Source organism: Malus sylvestris, chromosome 7, assembly GCF_916048215.2.
Source record: "Malus sylvestris chromosome 7, drMalSylv7.2, whole genome shotgun sequence".
Taxonomy (NCBI): domain Eukaryota; kingdom Viridiplantae; phylum Streptophyta; class Magnoliopsida; order Rosales; family Rosaceae; genus Malus; species Malus sylvestris.
In genome coordinates, this window is record NC_062266.1 from 30011626 (window position 1) to 30030885 (window position 19260).

A 19260-nucleotide genomic window follows, 5' to 3' on the forward strand; every position below is an offset into this window, starting at 1 on the left:
GGGACCATAGCTACAATTTACTCTTTTTTTATCTTTATGTAATTTCAATAATTTTTCGGATAAGATTTTGAGTGACACGTGTCGCTAAAGTGAAAAGTATGTGAGAAATTGTATACGAATAACTTAAGTATTTATATGAAAAAAAAAATTAGAATTTTTATTTTAATTCCAACGATAACCTGACGGCAGTATGATGTCAGCTAGCTGTTGCTAGCTGGCATCATGCTGATGCCAAGTAGCCGTTGACATTCAAATGGGCTAAGTTGGAGGGTTGATAAAATGTCAAGCTTGACATTCTGGCACTAGAGGGCTGACAAAATGTCAAGCTTGACATTCTGGTGTTGGAGGGTTAGCTGGTTGGCTGGAAATGGCTAGTCTGCTGGCCTGATTTAGGGGTTTTGGCCCAATAAGATTAACAAGCCCTTTGACCTAGCCTTCAGTTGGAGATAATTTTTGTGTCATCTCAATCTATTTTTAGCCCCTATAACATTTTGACAGATCGGTTGAAAATGGCCTTAGAAGGGATTTAAGGCGGGAGAGAAGCACAGAGAGAGCATCTGTGCGAACACCACAAAAGATCATGGAAGAGAAGCTGAGATCAGCCATTGGAATCCCAAAAGACGTGCTCGTGAACAAAGAGCTGGGTCTGATCATGGAAGAACACCGCCAGAAGAGGAAGGACAAAGCCGACATTGCTGATCCCTCGAACCCCCTTTTCATCTGTTCACGGTGGCGGCAGCATTGGCCCTCTATCAAACCCTTCCTCAACGGCGGAGCTATCGGCGTTCTTGCGGGCTCCTGGGCTTCCCTTTACTACTCCAAGAGCTGTATGTATGCTCAGTGTCGCCAGATTCCGATGCTCCACGGTTATACCAAGGTTCCAACTTTTTCCTTTTGTTCGCTTCCTCAGAAAGTTGGAAGCTTTTTTTGCGTTTTCTTCTGCAATTTATCTTTATTTGGCAAAAAAAATTAAATTTCCCGAGTTGGGATTTCTATTGTGATGTTGAAATTGAAATGGGTTAGCAGAGATTTATGATTTGTGAGCATTTAAATCATTTTTGTTAACATGCATTTTTATGAATGTTGTTAGATTTCGTTGTTGTTTGCAGATTCTTCCCGGGGCGATTTACATTCATGTGTTGACGGTGAGCCAGCAATTGGGATTGTATGAGTAAGTTTTCTAGAACCCTCAAAGTAAATTAATTTTTTCCTCTCAAAGTAAATTCTTTACTGTTGTTGTAGTTTGTTATTTAATTCAAGAATTTACAAGCTTTGTTGTTTTATGGAGATTGAAGTGTAGATATCTGTCGAGTTTCTCTTGAGCTCATGTAATCCTTTTTTTTCCCGTTGATTTGAGGACTGACTGATGCCATCTGGGATTTCTCTTTATAAATTTTCGTCCAGCTCTTGAGCAATTGATTTTAAGTAGGAAGAGGCATGATGGTAGCATATGCATGTTTTGTTCTGTAATATGATGGATTAATGTTGCATCAACTATTTGGTTTTAGATTCAGAAGTGGACAACTTTGCAAACTTTTGATTGTTTGGCCTTTTTTGCTAGGATTTTGAGAAATAAAGCAATTGCTACCAACAAGGGAATGCCACCCACTCTTTGTCAAGAGGCTGCTTGTGGGTTGGCTGTTGGAGCAACTGGAGCATTGATCAATTTTCCATTATACTCTGGGTATCTTGGGTATAATTGTCATCAATCAACCGAACGATTTCCTATTTACAGATACGTATTTTCATTTGTCCGTACTATGGCAACCCAGAGAGCTTTGTTTCGAGAAATGTGGAATTATGTAGGTCCTTTTCTGAAGAGGAAGATGTGGTTGGACATGGGCATGCTCGCATCATATAATCCAAGCCTTGATTATCTCAGGGAGTCTTGTGGTTTTAGTGAAGCAAAAGCACAATTGGGTAAAAGCTCCCCCTTGCCAATTTTATCTCAGTTCCATCTTTTCCCTTTCTCTCTTGTATTTACGTGTTATGTAATTTTGATTGTGTTCTTTTGTTCAGGTGCAAGTGCTTTGTCAGCATTCTTTGCTGCAGCATGCAGTTTACCCTCAAAACACATTCGCATAGTCAGACAAGAAACTGGATATGCTAGCTCTCTGGATTGTGCCCTTGCAATTCTAAAATCAAGAGGTCCTCTTGGCTTCTTTACTGGATTCCCCACATGTTTTAGCCGTGTTGCACTTCCTATCATGGTACACTCTCTCTCTCTCTCTCAAACACAAACACAAGCACAAGCACAAGCACACATCTATTTATTAGTAATGATTATGTTATCATGCTGCCTGATTTTGCAGACTACATGGTTTGTCTTGGAAAAGATTCGGAATCTCGAGATATCAATTGGACTGTAGCAAATCTGGAAGTCTGCGGTGAGATCTCAAGTCAGTTAGGCTAGTCTGCATCAATGGTTGTCCACTCTTGGAATTACATTTAGGATTTCTGCCTACTTAAGCCTCACTATTTGTCTATTTCCTTTTGATTTCATATTTTGTTTCCCCTTTGTTTTGTGAATATGTTGGGGAAATGTTATGCAATACGGATACCATTAACAACGAAAGGGTTTGTGACTCTTTCCCTTACTTCGCTTGTAGAATCGAACTGGATTTTAATCCCCTTTCGTCTAATTTAACCAACTTTTGGTTTAGTAGTGTTTCCTCCTCTTTGGTTGGTTTTATGTACAACGATTTTGGAGTTTGGTTTTATATAATAGTTGAAACCCTACCTTGTGTGGTAATCCACCTCCATGTAAAGGTTAAGCCTGCTTGAAGTGCAAGCCATATGATAAATTATTACATTTTGACCAATTCTTCAATTAAATTAATTACGGGTTGCACTCTCCAATTAAATTGTATCTTCTCATGGTTGTTTTCCCCCTTTGTTTTGTGAAAATGTTGTGGGAAATGCCATGCAATAGAGACACCATTAACAACGAAGGGCTTCCATCCGGAACTTCTTTGTGACTTATAACTTCTTTCCCTTACTCCGCTTGTCGAATCAAATTGGATTTTATTTCCCTTCGGTCTTATTTTAACCAGTCGACTATTGGTTTAGTGGTATTTCCTCCTCTGTTTGTTTGAAATGACACACACGTGACCGAAACTCTGTACTAACCAAACAAAACGAATGCCAAAATGAACAAAAAGCATTTTGCCAAAAGAGAGTTTGAGTGACAACTTGTCTCAGAACAAAAGAGAATTTCAGAGACAACTTAGGTATAAGAAAGCAGTGGCCAGGTTCCTTCTTTTCACTTTATGCGAGAGTAGAGTTGGCAGCTGTTGTTGTTCGACGACCCAGAGCTACACATCAACCTTGCTGTTGTCGTAGAAAAAAAGACTAGTTACACACTTGTATGATTCCATGTTGTAAAATTTTAATTCACTTTTCTGCAATTGGTTCTGATTTCGCCTTGACTTCCTGTAAGAGGATCGATGTTTCCCATTTTGACCATAGCCTTGGCAAAGTGCTTGAAGAATACAAAGGTGTTATTTGCAAATTTCTTAACCAGTTTATCCGTAGAAGTTCCATTGTAGAGCTCCTGGTCTGAATGAAGAAGTCCCTTTTCTTTCAACAGATTCTTGTAGTACAAGTTATCAAAATGTGTTGGGGTCTGGAGGTCAAGGCTTGCAAGGTTGTTGTCACTTCCGCTCCTCGGGCAACTTCCCTGCAAAGACTTGGCAAAGGCAGCATTGATGGTGGATTCATTGTAGATACGTGAGCGGAATGATGTGCACCTTGCAAGGCCAATAGTATGAGAACCTGAAAGAGCGACCAAGTCCCTTAACGAGAGGCCTTGTGCTGAGAAGCTTGAAATGAGAGCGCTTATGTTGGAAGTTGGTGGAGGAATGGAGGTGTTAGCAGCACTTCTGCTAGCAGTGGTTGAATCTCTTCTTCCCAAACGAACTTTCCATGAAGGACCCCCTAACTGCAAATCCAAGTATTTCCATGTAAAAATAGATGCCAATGAAGAAGATTAATTAAAGTGTTACTTCAAATTTGAGAACTTGGTGGACGAAATTAGGGAAATATGCACAAATGAACTGGTTATAAACTTGAGAGACACTGAAAGGTTTCTTGTCTGTTTAGAGTCTGCTGCATTATATTTTTGGCTAAAAGTTTGTAACCAATTATGCTTGTGCATTTTTTTGAAAGAAATTAAGATAGGTTACTTACATAAACTACAGAGTCACGGGCAGCCAGAGCTAGAAGATCAGCACAGGAGACCACTCCAGGGCATGCTTTCTCAAGCTTAGCTTTAATTCCATCAACAACTTCAAATCCTCTAATGGAGTTGTTGTTAGGAACTGCTGTTTTCTCACCAACAAAGTTTGAAGTATCGTCTAACAGCACCGACGCATCGCAACCCTGAGATTTAACAAAGAAATTATGCCATCCCCCTTCAGTTAAAGAATGGCTCAATGAGCACATTAAATGATGGTATATACTTACATTTACGAAGCAATCGTGGAAATGCAGACGGAGCAAGGAAGCCCCGACACGGGTTTCATTTTTTATGGCTGCTATAACTTCTTCTTGCACAATGGACAATGCTTTTGGACATTTGGATTTGTAGAAATTTTTAGTGAGCTTGCAATTGGATTCGAGAAATGCACCAGCAAAGACCAAGATAAGCAGGACTAAGTTGTAACTGGAAGCCATGTTACAGTTTTCTCTAGCAGTAGCAGCAGCAGCTAGGTTAGTACAAGAGACACACATATATATATAACCGACATTTTTTCATGCTTAGTAACCACACAAAGTCACCACTCAAGCAAATTAACAAGCCATGTTACAGTTTTCTCTAGCAGTAGCAGTAGCAGCTAGGTTAGTATAAGAGAGACACACACATATATAACCGACATTTTTTCATGCCTAGTAACCACACAAAGTCACAACTCAAGCAAATTAACAAGCTTTGATAAGGAGGGAATATTTGGTGTAAAATAACAATCCATAATTGGGTTTAAAGGGACTAAAGGTAAAGCTAGACGGATAGATATTTGCTTTCGCTACTTTTTCTACACACAATTATATACAAGGTTCGTTTTTCCAAATTATTATTCTACCTTTTGGCTTTGTGACTGTACACACGTTCCACTTTAGTCTAATTTATGTCTTTTAGCTCAAGGAAGGGCCCCTGCAGGTTGAAATGTCCATCTTTTGAGAGACCTTTGGTCTTGCGTAGTCTTGTAGAGGTTTCATCACGCACGCTTCAAAGGTTTTTTTGGGAGCGTTGAGCCAAAGTTCAGCACCGCGTGCTAGAAAAACAGTTGTCTTAAATCAATTCTTCACCAACTAGTCTTAAAAAATGTGCAGTTTCATGTCAATTATGTCACCGTCCAAAGTTACACTTCACCTTCCAAAACTGCCTTGTAAGTATTGAGACTTGAGAGTGTGAATCACACATCAAAATAATCAGACTGTATCTTTAATCGTAAATAATGTTAGGTTGAATGTTCACATTTTAATATATATTAAAACAGAATATTCTCGCCTTGACCCAAGGGAACTAAAACTTGTCAAACACTTCAATAACCCAACCCAACTTAAGAAGTACCTCTTTCAGGAGTTCTAGCTTAATGGGTCATGGCATTCCCCTAAACCCGAAGTTCTTTCCTTACTAAAACAGGCCCATAATTACTGGATTTTAACAGAAGTCCATATGCCAAGTGGAAGAGTAGCAGATGAATCCAATGGCTCTGTTCATTGTCCTATTTGAGGCATATTCTTCTGTTTTTCTTTGTTTGCCAGAATTGAAAGGCAGAAGGAGCTTTTTTTCCCCCTTTCTTTTCTCGTTGGGTTTTTCTTTTATGATAGTGCTGCACGATAAAATGTTTCTGCTCACATATACATCATGTCCACTTAAGTTTCTGGTCCTAGAGACTAGAGTCTACGTAGCTAAGCTAGCCGGTATGTCTAGACATCATTTTGGCATTTTCGTCAGCGATTGAATACGTGATAAAGATTCCAAATTCAAGCCAAATTGTCTTTCTCTGATTGCATGCATGCACGCGTCAATATATATGTAAACCCTAACCCTAACTCTATCATTTCGTTTCGACAACTCTCGAACTAAATTGAATGCTTATGAGTTCTTGTTTCACATAAACTTCTGCTGTTTTCGGTATGTCCGTACGTTTTTGTAACTACATGAATATAATGAATGATGGATACAAAAATGGCTGGACGTGCGGCTGTTGATGTAGGAAGCCAAAGAAGTTCATTGATCTTGTTGTTGTTGTTGTTGTGGGGTCGAACAGCGATGTTGGACCAATTTCAATAGGTTGCCCTATTATTGAGACTACTCTTTGCAATTTGCAAATGCTGCATGCAGCGCCCAACTGGCAGCAGATACATCACTGTCACCCACAAAACTTTGATATATACTTCATATAAATTTGAGGTATTCATCAATTTCCCCCCTGAACTTGTGACTATTGGTCAATTTCCCCCCTCAACTTTAATTTTGGCCAATTTCCCCCCTTAACTCTCATAATTAGTCAATTTCCTCCCTCAACTTTAATTTGGCCAATTTCCCCCCTCAACTTTCATAATTAGTCAATTTGCACCATACTGTTAATTTTTTAATTTGATCATAATTAAACAAGTGTGTGTAAGAAACTAAATAAGATGTATGTTAATCATTTTCGTATGTCTTTATCCTATTACAAATAGATTAAAATTTAGAATTTTACAATTTATCATAGATAATATTATTAGTCATAATAAATCAGTATGGAGTAATTTTATTTGATTTTTTACTATACAAAATTGATAACGAAAAGGATTGATGTGTACATTTTTGTATGTGAATACAATTTTCTTTATAAAAGTGAAAGCTAAGTTCAAGTAAATTACGGAGAATCAAGCTTTATTGCAAAAATAGCTAGTCAATTCATAATTTTGGACTCCTTATTAAGAATAACTCATTTTATTGAAATAGGTCTAATCCATGAGTTTAGGATTATTATTTCTTCTTCTACATGCTTTAAACCCGATTCATAACTTTTTCTTATAATCAACCCATATCACATACTAATTATATTATGTTTTTGTACATTTTACCCTATATTATGTAGGTGAGTTTATGTTAATTTTAGTACTTTGTTGAAAGTTATTAGAAAGATTGAAAGAAATAGAAAAATAGATGGAAAATTAAAAAAAAATTAACAATAGGGTGTAAATTGACTAATTATGAGAGTTGAGGGGGGAAATTGGCCAAATTAAAGTTGAGGGGGGAAAATGACTAATTATGAGAGTTGAGGGGGGAAATTGGCCAAAATTAAAGTTGAGGGGGGAAATTGGCCAATAGTCACAAGTTCAGGGGGGAAATTGATGAATACCTCTATAAATTTAGAGAAACTGGAATACTGTACTGTCTTATATAACTTATATAATATCTTAGCCACTGTATTATGAAGTCATCTTTCAAACTGTTAGAAGTATAAATGGAAGGCTAAGATAATGAAGTCATCTTTCAACCGCTTCTTTGTGATTAACGTATTCTTCTTGTACACATTTTATAATTAGATCGTCCATTTAACAATAAATAGGGTTTCTCAAACCCACAAAAAAAAAAAAAAAAAAAAAAAAAAAAAAACTAAAACTACATTCATGAACCCTCTTCCTCTCTCTTCCTCTCTCCTTTAATTTTAACAACCAAAGTAAAAAAATTTCACACATTTTTTGTGTGGGCATATACTAGTATATATTGAGCAAATTGATTGTTTTAATTAGTAACAATTAGCATCCTCATGAACTGACAGCATTTATGACACACATATATCTCAATATTTCCAATTTGATTGATCTGTTGCACATATGATATTTTAATAATGACACTTAAGAAAATAAATAGTTTCGATTATGAAATTTTGTACAATTTAAGTACACTAAAGTGTATGTAGTCTAATATTTTAGTGAATAGCGTGTTAAATGTTAATGTAAGTATGTTCCAAAAAGTTAAAAGACCCAGTCGGCTATATGATCTAACATTTGTACTGTATGGGCATGTTTGTTTAGCTTCACTAAACATCACTGGACTGGACTAGACTAAAAGCTAGTGTAGTCCAGTGTTTGTTTGCAAGAGGGACTAAGTTTAATGGGACTAGGTGCGATTCGCTCCGACTAAAACACTCGCTAGGTGGTCTTAGCGAGACCCCTCGAGAAGGAGCGGACTGCTAAGACCCTCTCCTCTTCACTTCGCCCCTACCCAGTCCCCGCGTCTCTCTTTCTTTCTGTATTTCCTCTCTCTGCTTGAAGCTTCAGACGTTCATGGTGGCTGGGCTGCTTGGCATCGTTGATCAGAGGTGATGACCCAGATTCTTCCACCACCGACATCAGCCATGGTGGCTAGACAACAACAGCCTCGATCAGATCGTCGCCGTTGAACCCTTCTCCAAATTCTCCGCCAAAGCCAAATCAATCAAAGAAATCCTGGATTGCGTGTTTCAGGCTCTTGCTAAACTATGATTTGTCCAGAAAATACATGTACCAAATCTGAAGAAAATAGAAAATAAATACAAAGGGAGGGAGGGGAGAGAGGGTACAGAAGTAAAATCGGAAAAAAAAAATTTGAGGGGAAGGAGACTGGTACAAAGAAAAGGAGGGACAAAAATGGGAGAAAAGGGGAATGGGGAGGGAGACGCAGAGAAAAAGATGACGAAGTGATTGGAGAGCAAGATGGCTCTAGAAAAATAAGATAAAGTAATACAAAATATTAATTGATATATTAAATTAAAAATAAAATATTAATAAATATAGATTAAATAATATAATATTATAATCCTGCTTTTTAATCCGACACTGCACCAAACGCTTCACTAAATTAGTCCAGCTTAGTCTAGTCTAAGCCAGTCCAGCTTAGTCCTGAAGTTAGTCCAATCCAAGACAGTCCGGTGCAACAAACGCATCCTATGAGTTGATGAAGGCTCAACATCAATTCACCGCCTTAAATGGTGGGGTTTTAGCCTTTGAGGACGCCAATAGCCTTGTCCCGCATTAAGGTTATAGTCAATAGACATCCAATTGCAAAGACAGGTTCTGGCCACAAATTAAACAAGAAAAGACTTCCATTTGCTTAGGTAGGGGCTCTTGAGAGCTAATAGAATCTAGGGTGTGGCTAGGTTTGATTGTATCTGGTTGGGTTGTCGCTGTTGCTGTTGCTGTTTACCCTCGATGTCATGCAACAGTCAATTTTCACAAAACCCCATTTCACCTTGCAAACTAAAATGCTGTTCTTGTCAAAAGTTCCCTGCTCATAAATCATGCTGAATGAATGGTCCGGATGGCGTTGTTAAGATAAAGTTAACGAAAGAGTAATACGTATATGATGATCATCTGGAGTTGAAAGGAGGAAAAAAGAGATTAAAGCGATGGTCTGTCGCCTTTTGAAGGGATATTTAATAAACTTCTATTTTTTGAATGTCAGTTTCACATATTTAGGCAGCAATTTCCTTTTATAAGAAGACGTGGACTTAATCAAGTTAGAGCAGTGTAGTTTTCTTTCTCTACTCAAATTTGAATATGTAGTTTAGATAAATTTCACACAGAATATCGTTCGTATAAACTAAAATGTAAGAAATGGGTAATGGCATTTAGAGCTGATTTGGTATTGTTGTGCTTTGAAAAAAAACTGTTTCTGCTGTGCTGTGAGAATAAGCGGCTGTGAAATAAAACTGTAGAGTATTTGGTAAATTTTTTTGTAAAAATGCTTTTGAAAAAAAAAGTAGTATTATAGTGTTTGGTAAACTTTTATGTAAAATATATGTGAAAAAAACCGGTTTTTCAAAGCTGGGTTTTTTTGCAGCTTCTTGTTTTTAGCTTTTTTTTCATCCAAAACTGTGAAAAAAAACTGAAGTTGAATGTTTACCAAACACAAAAAAAACTCCTAGCTTTTTTTTATACCAGCTTTTTTCAGAATCACCTCAATACCAAATCAGACCATAATTTGTGTAGTTGAAGATCGTTAATATTGTGAGGAATAATTATGGGAAATATTACAAAAGTGAGGTACATTGAATGAATATAGCTAACATTACGATCACATATATAACCTCAGACAAGGGTAATACACTATTCAACCAAAGTACTATGAATATGATGGACCACGACATACATGGTGATGCTTTTAATGATGAAGCATATGCAAATATGCAATAATGTGTAGGACATGCAAAACAAAACAATTTTAGATTTGGGTTGGACGATTCAGTTAAAACCTCAATTTCCAGTGCTATTTGGACAGGTAAATTGCCAATACCAATTTGCGATCTGTCTTGGCGTGTTTGATAATCATTTTAGTTTTCAGTTTTAAATTTTTATAGTTATTTTTCTTTTAATTGAAAATTTGTTTGATACTTGTTTTCAAAATTAAAATTGAAATTCAAAATCAAGTTAAATTTTGAAAACTAAAAAATTATTGTTTTTATTTTCATTTTTTAAAAAATAAAAAATAAACAAATTAATAAAATCATGCATATATAGTACATAGTGTTGCATTATCATTTTGCATTGATCTCAATGCGATGAAAGAATATTATCTCTCATTTCTTGTCATCACGATTCCGAAAAGATCGGCACCGACGTCTAAATTCTAACTTAGAAATATTAGTCGGTCAAAATTAGGGCCCTTAAGTATAATTAAGTTGACTAGAATAATGTTTTTCAATTCAGCACTCAAGTTCATATTTTTTTTAATTATAATTTAAATTAATAAGAATGTCGCTCAAATAAAATAAATAAATAAAACATGGGTGCTACCTAATTCATGGCTAGCTATATATACTTACCAATAGTTCAACATAAACCATCGCACAAATACATGACATAACATGCAAGATAAAATCATCATACACATATATTGTCAAGCATTCACATCATCAAAGGCTTGCACCCAGTGGCGAAGCCAGAATTTATCGGAGGGAGGGGCGAACTTCCGGCAATTTGTAAACCCAATCTCAGTGAAGACATCACTTCCGGCATTTCCCTCTTCATCAAAATCACACTTGAATAGATAGCAATAACGGCAAAATGCGGTATCTTTTACTATACTATACTCCAACCACTTAAAATTATCAAACCAACGGGTGACAAAACATCGATTATTGCTAACTTTTCTGGGCATGATGTGATCTTTAGGTTGACAAGGATTGTTTTGGAGATAATGTCGGCGAATTGCTTCACGATAATTAGGTGAATAATCAAGCATTCAATGTCTATGTCCAGGGTTTACATGAAGATTAGACAGTATTTCATCCAACTCAGTGACCTCACTTTGTTGGGAACTACCCGGAAAACTCGAAGAAGAAATATTTGGAATATTCGAAGGAGGACTACTCGGAATATTCGAAGAAGGACTAGCCGGAATATTTGAAGGAGGATTTAAGCTGTTTCTTATAGTATCGTTCCATTGTTTAACTGTATATGAAAAAGAAAAGAAAAAAGTCTTAGACTCTTAATTCTAGAGTAAGCTATACTATAGTCAATATGAGTACTAACTAATTAAACCAACAATTCAATTAATCAATACCAATTAATACACAAAAATTCAATTAATAGATTAATATCAATAATCAAGACTTCAATTTTTACTCTAGACAATAATTTCATTCATCAATAATCATTCATAGGATTCATATTTATATGCAAAAATCAATAATCAATAACTATATTAGTGTATTACTCTATGATTCTATATTAATTAACTAAAATTTTGTATTAATTAATCAATTAGGGTTAGAGATAATATAAATTAGAAAGTTAAAAATTTTATCTAAAATTGAGAGAGAAGTGGAAAACCAACCCATCAGGTTGGCTGCTGTGCTGAAGGTTTTCAAACAGTGGGGTGGTTTTCAAAAAGTGAAGGTCTACTTTGAAAAATGGAAGGCACGGGGACAGTGGTCCCCTTTAAAATTTTCTGTTTTTTAAGCAATTAACGAAACGGCGTCGTTTGTTTAAGGATTATTTTTTTTTTTTTAAATACTAAATGAAACGGCATGAGGGATTTAAAAAAAAATTACATAAGTTGCTGCTGTGCAGCAGCAGAAACCCAGAAACCAATCCGCAGATTACAGTGCAGCCATTCATTCCGACGAGACCAGAGGGGCGGAACCACGTTCATGGGCTTAATTTCCGGCAAGGAGAGGGGCGGCCGCCCCTCCCAGTCCCTCTGTAGCTTCGCCACTGCTTGCACCACCAGAAAAAAAAAAAAAAAAGGCTATATATGTTTTCTGCCTGTCGAGGGTTCTAGGAATTGAAGTCATGATCTCAACCATTCGTCAAAAGCAATAATATTTGTCCCATTACAAGAATTCAATGTGATTATATGAGTCAAATGATGCATTGTATACTTTGATGCACATGGAAACTTGGTAGTCGAATCAATTATAATGTACAAGTTATCATGTATGCATCCATATATACGTAACGTCCATGGCTTCTCCGTTTCTGTGGTTAAGCTAAAATTTAACAATATGTTTCTTACGATTGATTATGTGAATTTTACAAAGTAATATTGTTTAAATTTTATATGTGGGGTTGTCACTTAGTACTACGGTATAGTGGTATTCCTCTTCGCTTGTAAATAAGTGATCTTACGTTCGATTCTCACTAAAGTCGATTTGAACCACATTATTATGGCTAGCCTAATGTGAGGCTTATTCCACTCTTACACCTCTTTAGTGTAGATAATATTATTGGTTAAAAAAAACAAAAAGTTTATATGTGGGGTTCACATGCAAGATGCAACCATGACCTTATAAAATGGATGGTTGAGATGATATATATAAACAAATGGACTTTTTTTGGTTTTCTTTAAGAAAAAGAAAAATAAAAGAGAAGGGGTACATTTTAAAGAATACAAACGGAAAATGTTTTTGGTTCAACCTAAAAGTGTAAACTAATGTTGGGATAGAACTCTTCTTTTGGAGGTCTGTCAGGCCTTTCTTTTTATTGTACCTGAATTGGTTGTCTTAGGGGTTTTTCTCTTTAATGAAGTCTATTTCTATTTAAAAAAAAATGTAAACTAATATGTTTTTTTTTCTTTTGAGCAAACGATTTTATCTACACAAAGGAAGGAGGTAGACTAAGTCTCATAATGGACTAGCAATAATGTGGTTCAAATTCACTTTTGACGAGAATCGAACCTAAAACCTCTCACTTATAAGTGAAGAGAGAATACTACTAGATTGTAGTATTAAGTGACAAAAATGTAAACTAATCTAAGAAAATCACTTGAAGTCTTTTTCAAGAGAAGCAACTAACTGACGATTCTTGTAAAAAGTACTTTAAGCGGTTTGAAACTCAAAAATATTTTCTCTAAACGAGCTCATAGTTTTGTGAACTTTTGTTCTATCCCTTTCTCAAATCTTACCTTGTTTTTCTTTTCATTCTTTCTTTTTTATAATTCCTTTAACAAACAATAAAAAGTCGTAAACCTTTAGAAAATTAAAAGAAACGATATATATAAATTTTTTTAGGAGAGCTGCTATTGACATTTTAAAGAAGTGCAAAAAATATAATTAATATAATTTGGAGCACTAACAATTATTCTCCCCTACAAAGTCCGTACACGAGTGTAACTCGAAATGAAGTGGGGAATACTGTATGGAATCATTACCTTATACCCTCTCTGGAAAATTTGGCAACCAAATGTAAAGACGAAAATGAGGCAATCAGTTCTATCCTTTTCCACCCTCTGCGTTCTTTGTCTTCCTTTCCTTCTCCACTCCGAAGGCCATAAACTAGCAATGGAAAATTTACATATAAGTGGACATATAGTGCGATGAGGTGTGCTATCACACACCTCTTTTTACTTCTCACATATCATTCTAATTTTCGGCCATCAGATCGGATAAATTGAAGAAAATAAAAAAATAAAAATTAACAAGAGGTATGCGAGAAATAAAAAAGAGTGTGCTATCAGTGTGATGTGTGAAATTCTTCTAATATCTCTTTGAACCGGCCTAGTGGGTCTGAACATACTCTTGAGATAGTTGTGTAGACTAATTAGCGCCATTAGGCATATTAATTTAAGAAATTAAGGTTTAAAGTTCGGATTTCATAAGTTCGTGATGGTATCACTTCAAATTTAGGCGCTGCAAAACTCCAATTCCTGGTCTTGAAAGCCATTCATGAAGATTTCAAAGGGTTTGAGAGGGAAAAACTCCTTATTAAGATCTTGATTAATTAAAATTTTCATTTTGCATTAGTGAATAATATGCACAATTCCTGAATAAGGATTAAGAATTATTAGGACCACATCCCAAAAATATCAAAGAGATGGGGGCACAAGTCAATTAGGGATATGCTATCCATACATCTTTTTTTACTTCTTACACATCTCTTGTAAATTTTATCTTTTGATTTTCTTTAATTCATTCGATTCGGCAGCTAAAAATTAAAAGGCTATGAGAAAAATAAAAATGAGTGTGTAGGTAGCACATCCATTCAATTAAAATTTAGACTTAAAGGATAAGGCGATTTGTTAATTCTCTTGGTGAGTACAAACGTGTTTCCCATGTTGGGAAAAAGGACCACATATTTTTTTCATATAGAAGCTATAGTGGGGGCAGGGAGAGCCAAGCTTAATCTTGAGTGCAAATGTAAATGCTCTTAGTCACACATGAGTTACAAGTCTTTTTCTAAAAAAAAAAAAAGACTACAATAGTTTCTAAAAAAAGTTGGAGTTCCTTTATAAAATCAATTGACAATATGATGAGTAACTCAATTACTTATAAGTACATGTAAGGTCATTTCTCCCATCAATGTGAGATTCATTCTCAACATGCTCCCTCACGTGTGACGAATTTTCAAGCCTAACACGTGTACAATACAGATTGGGTGAAGTAGAGCACGTGTGGCCGCTAGGTGTCACACATAACTTGCTTTGATACCATGAAGAAAGTTGAGGTTCCACAAAAAAACCAATTGGTAATATGGGAAGTAGTGCAATTACATATAAGCACATGCAAAATCTCTCCTCTTATTTATGTGGACTTCATTCTCAACAATTTCGATGTTCCTTAACTACATACTTTACTCAATAGGGAATTTATAGACTACTTCAAGCACGAGCTACTAGAATTAATTTGGCTAGCGAATGAATTAGTTGGGTGTTTATAAAATTAGCTGGGTATTTTGTATTAGTAGTTGTACCTAATTAAGCAGCGCCTTGGATCCTTGTGTATCATCCTGTTACCATCAAAGCAATACATATATCAACAATATCATCTCACAGCATAAACGCTCTCACTTCAAGACTCTCTAACTCCCACTTGGTTTTGATGACGTGGCATTACAATTACAATACACCTTTTAGGGCTATAAAATAAGATTTACCACTTCCCCTTCTTGTATAATATATTGTTTCAGCTATATTTTGGCTAGCTAAGCTAAGTTCTTATGCCATATAGTTCTTCCTTCAGTTATTACTCTCATCAAACTCTCTGATGGAAGCCAAAGCTGCTGGTTACACCCGAGACGGCACGGTCGATCTCCAGGGACGCCCTGTTCATGCCTCCAAGACTGGAAAATGGAAAGCTTGTTCTTTCCTTGTTGGTAATTTATCATAACAATTTCATGCTTAATTTATACAAAAATTTCATTAATTAATTTGTTACTACCAAATCTTAAATGCAATCTTTCAGGATACGAAGCATTTGAGAGGATGGCCTTCTATGGAATAGCTTCCAATTTGGTGAATTACTTGACCACCCAACTTCATGAAGACACAGTTTCTTCAGTCAGGAATGTCAATAATTGGTCTGGAGCAATATGGTTGACACCGGTTCTTGGGGCTTACATAGCCGACTCTTACTTGGGTCGTTTCTGGACTTTCACTTTCTCCTCCCTCATATACGTCATGGTAAATTCATATTAATACTTATCTACTTTAAGAAAGTTTATTCTGCATGTGATCGTTTTAATCCAGTAGTTACGGTACCGAATTCGACCTCCCATCCTTATTTTGATTAAAATTATCACTTGTAACAAAATAAATAAAAATTATTTTGATCTAAGAAATTTCAACGTTTTATATTCTGCTTCAATAAATTTGTTTCTTGACTATGGTTAAGGTGACGACTGTTCCACAAACTCTAGAGTTACGTTAAGGAGACTACACCATCTTTCTGGATCATATTTTATTAAGGGTAATAAGATTTCTTCTTTTCCCTTGTGGGGCCGATGCATGGCTCATCTGATTACTAATCTCATTTCTCAACATGCTAATGATTTGCATTAACCTCATATATATATATATATATCATATATATATGATAAACTATAAAAATACAGATAATATATGTGGAGATAATATTCTGTTTTATTAATGCTTCCAACGTTGATGGAAACTGAACTACTAACTGACAGAAAGAGGCTATGAAATTATTTGTATTCATCAGTAAAAACACCAAACTTGGTACCTCGATGGCTTAAAGACGACAACCAACATGTAAAACAATATTAATTTGTAGAATTATTTGAACACAGGGAATGATGCTTCTGACAATGGCTGTTTCACTCAAAAGCTTCAAACCAGGTTGCACCAATGGCGTTTGCAACAAGGCCTCTACTTCACAGATTGCATTCTTCTACATTTCTCTCTACACCATAGCGATAGGTTCTGGAGGGACAAAACCCAACATATCCACCTTTGGGGCGGACCAATTTGACGATTTTGACCCCTATGAGAAACAGCTCAAGGCCTCATTTTTCAACTGGTGGATGTTCAGCTCTTTCTTGGGTGCCCTAGTTGCAACTCTTGGCCTTGTTTATATTCAGGAAAACTTGGGGTGGGGTTTAGGGTATGGCATCCCCACAGTCGGTCTCGTGTTATCCTTGTTCATCTTTTATTTTGGAACCCCAATGTATAGGCACAAAGTTAGTAAGACCAAAAGCCCTGCAAGAGATTTCATTCAAGTTCCCATTGCTGCCTATAAAAATAGGAATCTTCAGCTCCCTAGCAACCAATCTGAGCTTCATGAGCTTGAACCACAACATTACGTTAATAGTGGAAAACGCCAGATGTACCACACTCCAATTTTTAGGTAAGCTATCTAATCAATACTGTTATTATCAGTTCATAATTACTTATGGGACGCGGGATACAATTTCGTTTTGATTTTTTTTTTCACTTTTTTTTTTTTTTTTTTTGAAAAAAAGTTAGAAACTGAAAACTTGTTTGATAATCAATTTTAGTTTGTGAAAAAAACTAAAGTTGATTTCAAAATCAAGCTAAATTTTGAAAAATCACAAAATTAGCTTTAAGTTTCCCCTTTTTTTATTTTTATTTATTTTTATCTTTTTTAATAAATAAAACTAAAATCTAAAGACTAAAATAGTTCTAGAACGGGTCCACTAATTTACTGCTTTAATTGCAAATTGTGAAGTAATTGTAGCTTGGGGAAAAAGTTACCCTTTTTCTATCTGGAATGGAATATTCTAAGGACATATATATCAATTAGATTCAGACCCGATATCGATTCTGTAGCCTTTCCTCCAAGTTTAAAGCTCTGCATTGGTGGAATGAACAAATGTGAAGGGGGGACCGGCCGCCCACTAATTTTATGTGCATATATAACTAGGAAATTTACTGTGCAAATGCAATGGTGGCTTTCTGTGACATTTTTCTAGCCATTCCTTCTAATAAATTTTCCCATGTGCACTGTTCATAACACTACTTTTGTGGTATCTTTCTTCGAATGGTCACAATCTCTCCAGTCAAGTTGTCTCATGTATGGAATGGCATCATAGTATCCACCACTAATTGTCTCAGAGACTTAAACCCAAACAAAACCTCACAACTCCTCTCATTAGCACTTGGGACAAGAAATATCTAGAAAAAAAATTATGTAAGATAGTTTGATATATTAAGTTATTAATCGGACGAATTAATTCTTGTTTGAATAGGTTTTTGGACAAGGCTGCGGTAAAAGATGACGACAACACAGAGGTCTCAATAAGGGCACCATGCACTGTGACTCAGGTTGAAGGAACAAAGCTTGTTGTAGGAATGGCCATGATATGGCTTGTCACACTAATTCCTAGCACCATTTGGGCACAAATCAACACTCTTTTTGTCAAACAAGGTACCACCCTCGACCGAAGCTTAGGCGGACACTTCCGAATCCCTGCAGCCTCCTTGGGGAGCTTTGTGACCCTCTCGATGCTTCTTTTGGTGCCTCTGTACGACCGTTACTTTGTGCCACTTGTACGTGCTAGAACTAAAAACCCTAGGGGAATCACACTTCTCCAAAGGCTTGGCATTGGATTCATGATACAAGTTATAGCCATCGCAGTTGCTTATGCTGTGGAAGTTAGGAGAATGTATGTGATTAGAGTGCACCATGTTAACGGGCCTAAAGAAATAGTACCCATGAGCATTTTTTGGTTGCTGCCCCAGTATGTGCTCCTAGGGATAGCTGATGTATTCAATGCAATTGGGTTATTAGAGTTTTTCTATGATCAGTCTCCGGAGGACATGCAGAGTCTTGGGACAACTTTTTTCACAAGTGGGATTGGGGTTGGTAACTTCTTGAATAGCTTTCTGGTAACTATGGTGGATAAAATTACCAGGAGGAATGGGGGTAAAAGTTGGATTGCGAATAACTTGAATGACTGTCACTTGGATTATTACTACGGATTTCTTATGGTCATATCTATTCTCAACTTAGGGGCATTTTTGTGGGCATCTTGCAAATACATCTACAAAAGGGAGTCTGTGGAAGTGGAGGAGGGTTGTGTACTTAAGATGGTGGAGGTTACAGCAATTCCCACTCCTCCACTTGGACTACAAGTCTAAAGAAAGTTAGAATGTTTGGTGCATGTATACTGACTACCGTACGTTGTAATATGGATTATGATTAGTCCACTTTTATTTGCCAATATGTAAACTTTTTTACTTTCGATCTTTAGTTTATATTACATCATGTGGATTATGCTTCTCTTTTTCTTTTTCACTTTTAGCTATAAGAAGAATCAAACACGACAAATTAAATAATAATCACGTAATGTTATTATTCTCTTCAAACTATTACACGTAAATTTATTTTTTTAATTAGACATATATATAAACATATCGTTGTTATAATATGTGACATGGTATATATACTCATAATAAAAATTCTGAAATGATCAAACTACAATAAGCTAGTGGGGGCAAACAACTTTCTCTTTTGTTTGGTCAATAATTGACACACCCCGACCTGAGTCAAGGCATACTGGCCGACAACCGAAGGTGACTTA

General features: G+C 36.0%; 3 protein-coding genes across 3 annotated transcripts; 2 read left to right on the top strand and 1 right to left on the bottom strand.

Annotated features, from left to right (window-relative positions):
- The first annotated feature begins 482 nt into the window (after positions 1-482).
- On the top strand, positions 483-2662 carry LOC126630435 (mitochondrial dicarboxylate/tricarboxylate transporter DTC-like). The gene is made up of 5 exons (XM_050300569.1): positions 483-877; positions 1110-1171; positions 1562-1920; positions 2020-2210; positions 2313-2662. The coding sequence occupies exons 1-5, from the start codon at positions 581-583 to the stop codon at positions 2367-2369; spliced, it is 966 nt and encodes a 321-aa protein (XP_050156526.1). The 5' UTR covers positions 483-580; the 3' UTR covers positions 2370-2662.
- Positions 2663-3150: 488 nt separating this feature from the next.
- On the bottom strand, positions 3151-5005 carry LOC126630434 (peroxidase 4-like). Its single transcript, XM_050300568.1, has 3 exons — positions 4465-5005; positions 4189-4380; positions 3151-3940 (listed from the first exon to the last, which is right to left on the bottom strand). Exons 1-3 carry the CDS (start codon positions 4729-4731, stop codon positions 3389-3391), a joined length of 1011 nt encoding a protein of 336 aa, XP_050156525.1. The 5' UTR covers positions 4732-5005; the 3' UTR covers positions 3151-3388.
- A 10261-nt stretch (positions 5006-15266) lies between these two features.
- LOC126629264 (protein NRT1/ PTR FAMILY 5.1-like) lies at positions 15267-18959 on the top strand. The gene is made up of 4 exons (XM_050299232.1): positions 15267-15573; positions 15663-15880; positions 16507-17063; positions 17926-18959. Exons 1-4 carry the CDS (start codon positions 15465-15467, stop codon positions 18815-18817), a joined length of 1776 nt encoding a protein of 591 aa, XP_050155189.1. The 5' UTR covers positions 15267-15464; the 3' UTR covers positions 18818-18959.
- The last annotated feature ends 301 nt before the right edge of the window (positions 18960-19260 follow it).

Excerpts from the sequence above, each read along its gene's own strand:
- LOC126630435 (XM_050300569.1), top strand. The coding sequence starts at position 581 with ATGGAAGAGAAGCTGAGATCAGCCATTGGAATCCCAAAAGACGTGCTC. Across the intron at positions 878-1,109 it reads TGCTCCACGGTTATACCAAG|ATTCTTCCCGGGGCGATTTA; the intron begins GTTCCAACTTTT and ends TGTTGTTTGCAG. Across the intron at positions 1,172-1,561 it reads CAGCAATTGGGATTGTATGA|GATTTTGAGAAATAAAGCAA; the intron begins GTAAGTTTTCTA and ends CTTTTTTGCTAG.
- LOC126630434 (XM_050300568.1), bottom strand. The coding sequence starts at position 4,731 with ATGTGTGTCTCTTGTACTAACCTAGCTGCTGCTGCTACTGCTAGAGAA. Across the intron at positions 4,381-4,464 it reads TCCACGATTGCTTCGTAAAT|GGTTGCGATGCGTCGGTGCT; the intron begins GTAAGTATATAC and ends GTTAAATCTCAG. Across the intron at positions 3,941-4,188 it reads CCCGTGACTCTGTAGTTTAT|TTAGGGGGTCCTTCATGGAA; the intron begins GTAAGTAACCTA and ends TTGGATTTGCAG.
- LOC126629264 (XM_050299232.1), top strand. The coding sequence starts at position 15,465 with ATGGAAGCCAAAGCTGCTGGTTACACCCGAGACGGCACGGTCGATCTC. Across the intron at positions 15,574-15,662 it reads AGCTTGTTCTTTCCTTGTTG|GATACGAAGCATTTGAGAGG; the intron begins GTAATTTATCAT and ends GCAATCTTTCAG. Across the intron at positions 15,881-16,506 it reads CCTCCCTCATATACGTCATG|GGAATGATGCTTCTGACAAT; the intron begins GTAAATTCATAT and ends ATTTGAACACAG.